At 37.9% G+C, this 5,242-nt stretch overlaps 1 protein-coding gene across 1 annotated transcript in view; it reads right to left on the bottom strand.

The window, feature by feature from the left end:
• ARMC4 (armadillo repeat containing 4) overlaps positions 1 to 4,035 on the bottom strand; it is a 154,377-nt gene extending 150,342 nt beyond the window's left edge. The window contains exon 1 of the mRNA XM_023536192.1: positions 3,792 to 4,035. Within this exon, the coding sequence (XP_023391960.1) occupies positions 3,792 to 4,015 (224 nt within the window). The 5' untranslated portion in view covers positions 4,016 to 4,035. The remainder of the gene's footprint in view (positions 1 to 3,791) is intronic.
• Between the last annotated feature and the right edge of the window lie 1,207 nt (positions 4,036 to 5,242).

Here is a 5,242-nt window from a genome sequence, read left to right as displayed (position 1 = left end):
GAGACTACTCTGGAATATGTAGGTGGGCCCAATGTAATTGAAAGAGTCTTTGGAAGAGGCAGGCAGAGAGTCAAGTCAGAGAAGGCAAAGTGACCATGGAAACAGAGGTCAGAGTGATGCAGAGCCATGAGCCAAAGAATGCAGGCGACTCTAGAAGCTGGAAAAGGCAAGAATGAATTTTCCTCCAGCCCCCAGAAGGAACACAGCCCTACTGACACCCATTTTAGCCTTGCAGGCTCATTTTAGATTTTTCACCTCCAGAACTGTAAGATAATAGAGCTGTGTTGTTTTAACCCATTAAGTATGTGGTAATTTGTTACAGCAGCAATCTGAAGCTAAGACAGGGACTTTTATTAGTCTTGCCCACTGCTCTGTCCCCAGTATTTCACATAGTAACTGCACAGAAGGTGGTCAATAAATTCGAGGAATGAATGAATGAATGAATGAAATGTTTTTAGACTTGCCAGTGATGTATATTCTGTACAAAATGGATATTTTCTCTAAAATAAAGCATTTGGAGAAATGTCCTTAGGATTGAAGAGATCTCTTAAAGGCCTGTATCAGGGTTGGGTACTCATGCTAAGTGGATGGTGAGAGAACTAAATTACAGGCTGAATGAAAGCCAACAATAGCAAGCTACTTAACTTAGGAAAATGAAACTCCTGGTGAGAAACAGAACTGTAGGGCACAGGTGACATTTATCAGTGCTCCTACAGGTTTCAGTTGAAACCTGTAACTTAACAGAGCCAGCCAGCTACAGGGAGGATGTGGAAGAGCAGGTTTGAATTTCTGGGTTCGCAGTTTCCCACGTCTGAAAAAAAGCGCTCTTTAAAAGAAAAACACTGCACCCACCACGTGAAGCTCAAGAACAATGTGCTGTGAATGAAGTCCCCCAATCTAAACCAAGAAACTTCTACACTGAATTGGGGAAGGGAGCTGAAAATACGAAACGGGAAAAATGTACTATTTATTTAATCCCCAGTGTCTGTCTGCTTTAGTGTCCAGAACATAGTAATTACTCAATAATGCCATATCTAAATAGTAACATAGGAAATAAGGCTAGAATTGAGAAACTATTTAGTAATTCCTCAGGGATGAAAAACAGAGCCCAATAACAAAAGTTATGGCCACTGATCCTAACACGATGACTTAGAAATTTTACCAAAATACAATACTTTAAGGCTAGAGATCATGTAATTCAGCCCTTCATAATACTGATCAGAAAACTATGAACCAGAAAGGTATGAATTATGAGTAAAGTGTGCACTGCAGTTAGGAAGAGGGCCATGGCTCAGGCATCCTGATTTCTCATCCATACAGAAAATTTACCAGGATATAACTTTGTCCTAACTCATACATATCACTGAGACACAGCAGAGCATGATTCACAACTAAAATACTAATACTAAAGGAAATATGATTCAAAAATCATAGTTCTATCAGAGAAAAAGAGAAAAGAACAGGTAATAACATTTTTACAAAGTGATTCTAAAAGTTTATCCAATTTATAAATTTCCCAAGCCAGGTTCTAGAGAGTCAAAACGTCTCAGCTCCGTGTCCCATCTACGGAAGGTGTGACCATTGAGTTGTCCATCCTTAGTTTACGGTGGATTTGGGCTTCATTCTGAGGCATTTTAGGAAGATTATTAATCTCATCCTGTTTGACAAGAACAAAAGTAATTGAAAATGGTAATAAAGAGACCTGATTTCCATTAAAATGAAAGTAGAGCTATCCCCCTCAAATTGAACATGGAGAGAGAATGACAAATGTTATTACAGATCAATAGCTGTACACTGGGAATGACTCTAAAGGAACAAAAGGAAATATGCAATATATAAAAAGTGCTGTGCCTATGTATTCAGTTAAAGCAACTACACAAAAGGAAAGATCACTGATGAAATGTAAAAGCTTTTCAGTTTGTAACTAAAGGATCCGTTTCAATGTCAGATACTGATAAGCCTAATTCAGAAGTAGGCTAATCAGACTTTTACTGACCACTACACAGAATACCTTTGGAGATGCACAATATCAAATGAGAAGGGAGGCCACAAGTATAAAAATATGCCCTAAAATATCGGCAGAGATCAACAAAAGGGGAAGCTTATCCACTTACTAACTTTCAGTGTAGATTAAACTGACTTGGTTTTGCTATGAGAGGCCTGACAGAATCTTTAGAAATAATCATCTGTTTTTACTCTAAAATATACAAAGATATTCCTTTTTGGTAGAAATACAGAGACTGTAAATTCAAATCTTTCATGATGACTTTGGCCATCCACGTGCACTTACAGACCTGAATCCTGTCTGGAAAGTGGCAGCTTCCCGCTCTAACTAAATGCATAAATGGTGCACTCCGGGCCAGCAGCTAAGAAAAAGAGTGCATGTGAACCAAAGAATAAGGTTGTTGGGGCTGTTTAAATAATATATTCTTCTGCCCATTGAGGCATCTCTGGTTTACATCACTTGTTATGTTGCTAGACGTGGTAAAGTCTGAGTGGCTATGAGTTGCTGACAGTTTTCTGGTTGGTGGGGAGAACAAGGAATGTGATGAAGACCTGCATGTAAAAGCATTTGGTATTTTCCATTATTACTAAAATCTCAGCTATATTCTTTGCTTCTTTGGGGCAATCAGTACCTACCTGGTTTTCATCGGGCCACATATACGTGGTTTGCTCCAAATACAACAAGCACTATCAGACCCTTCTTCATCCTTTCCAACATCAAAGATATCATCAATAAAAGTCACAAATAAGAATGATGGATAGAAAACTTGGCCCAAGGATAAGCTGCATAGTACATTTGACAGAGGAATACAGGGTAGTTGGTTCAAAGCATACATGGTGTCAAAACGTCAAAACATCCTGCTTAAGAGGGAACACTGTACATGAAGACTGTATACAGATGTAAGAATGGAAATAAAGCAAAAAAAAAAAAGAAAGAAATTGGACAAGGATACAGAAGGAGAAACAGTAATACATTTGAGGTGTGTGTGACAGTCCACCTAACTAGGCCCCAGATGTGGTCATGTTTGTACCTGGAAAACAAAATTAATACAGAGGCAAGATACAATGACCATCTTGATATGCGTCTAACATCTGCTTTAAATCTATCTTTGTACTAAGTTTATATGCAAAACCAAAGAAAAGAAGATCAGAATGCCAGAAGTGGAGAATAAACCGAGGCTGACGAAAACAAGAGATTTTTGAATTTATGTGTATTTATCATATGTAATTATGCAATTTATATAAACACATAGTTTTTAGGTATGTTCAAAGGAGAAATTAACAGCTCATTGTTTGAAGTGGAAGTAGGATTTTTTTTAAATCTCAGATTTGGAAAGTTCTCATTTGAGGGCGATGTTAATTGCTAGGCAATCTCTTCCTTATATTGAGCAAAATTTACCAGTCTCCCTCTGCCACCCCAGGAATTGGTAGATTTAGATATCAGAAGATATGTCTACCTCAGAGGCCACAAAAGCAATGCCTACTGGCTTCTGGCAGACAGTGTGGATGAGGTCAAAGGCCAGACATCAAACAACGGCTAATGTTGGGAGTGTGGTGAGTTGGAGAATGCATTCCCTATCAAAAGAAATTCAAATTCAATTGAAAGTTAGTGTGCTAACCAAACAAAATACCCTCAGATTTCACCTACGTGCCTCCAGTTCGTCATCCCTGGGTCAGAAGATTCCTGAGATTTATAGATGTTAAATTACCTGTCCCAAACTCATAACCAATCAATAAAAATGTGTACGATAAAGATAAGCAATTCTAGAAGCAATTCACTGGCTTACCTGACGACATAACCTGATTTGAATGCTGAGGGGTCCAAATTTGTCTTCCATTCAAGTGGTTCTACAAAAACATATTTTGCCTCTTGGGGATGTTTATAGATAAAACACTCCACAAACATAATAATCTCTTTCACTATCGCTTCATTTAACGGAGTAACTGCCAGGGTTCCAGCTCCATATCTGGCCGCAGTCCACTGCGCTGATCTGGTCAGCGCCACGCCCATGGGATCCGAGAACGCTCCGATCTGAGCTTAGCACACGCGCTACAGCAGAGGAGAGTCAGAAAGAGACGACAGCGTCCACATTTGCACTGGAACGTTTTTCAATAGTTTAAGCTAATAAATATTACCCAACCCGCATTCTACTTATTTGATTTTTTAAATTGTCTTCGATTTAATAAAACAGTTAATTTTCACTGAACCAGCTTTAAATAAAACAGACTAGTATTGAAGGATTTTCCAATCTCTGCCTGGAAATGAATAACTGCTTTCTCATTTCCCCAGGGCCTAAGAGAGAACGTTTAGAAAACAGAAAGAGAAAACGCCAAGAGTGGAAAAAAACATTGGCCTTTGATTCGTACCTCTGCTGGGGCTGGAGGTTAAGTGAGCTGGGCCACACATTGTTTAGAACTGTTATTACATTGAACTGTTACCCTGACTTTCTTACAGTCATCATATCTGCATCAGTGCAATGATGACTGAGGGCATGATTCTGGGAGCTCTGAAAGTTCCCCAAGTGCCTTCTGTATTAATAAGAAATAGAATAAGAACGTTACTGTGAAATACAATTTTAGTTTTTTCTGAAAATTGGTATAGTATGCATTGTTCCTTTTCACTAGAGTATGGGAACAATCTAAATACTATCCTCTCTGCCCATGTGTCCTACCCAGAAAATTTTATTGTCATTCGTAACCTTCTTAAGATCAAATGTGAAAGAACAAACGAGAGTCTTTTTAGGCTGTTTATCTAAGTTGGTTACCAAAACGGTCTAGCTTTAAAATTTAAAGACATTCAAATGAAATAAATTTTGCTTTCGCTAAATAGAAATTAATCTTTAAAAGAGTTTTAAAAGGATAGTATTATCTGTAACTTTAATAAGAACCAAGTTAGAAAACAAGTTCTGACATTCATAATGGATATTTATGGCTTTTTTCCAGATAATCTATAATTGCTTGTTTCCTCATTTATAACACGGATCATTAAAATCTTTCTTCCAGGATATCAGAATGGTTATAAAGTTAAATATTGACTATAATTAGCTTCATTCTCTCATCATTATTACAAAAGCACAGAAATAGCAAGACTCTACAGAAATGACTTGGGCATTTTACTTTCTGTACTGTATTGTCTTGAAATCCAGTAACAGGGACATCTACATCAGAGGTTCACAGTGGGGCAGTACTGTCTGCTGAGAAGCAGAAGTGCCATACAGGCGTTTCATCATCAAAAGGA

The sequence above is a fragment of the Pteropus vampyrus genome, unplaced genomic scaffold (genome assembly GCF_000151845.1).
Source record: "Pteropus vampyrus isolate Shadow unplaced genomic scaffold, Pvam_2.0 Scaffold150, whole genome shotgun sequence".
NCBI lineage: Eukaryota > Metazoa > Chordata > Mammalia > Chiroptera > Pteropodidae > Pteropus > Pteropus vampyrus.
Note: the sequence above shows the minus strand (reverse complement) of the source record. Positions and strands in the feature narration are given on the sequence as shown.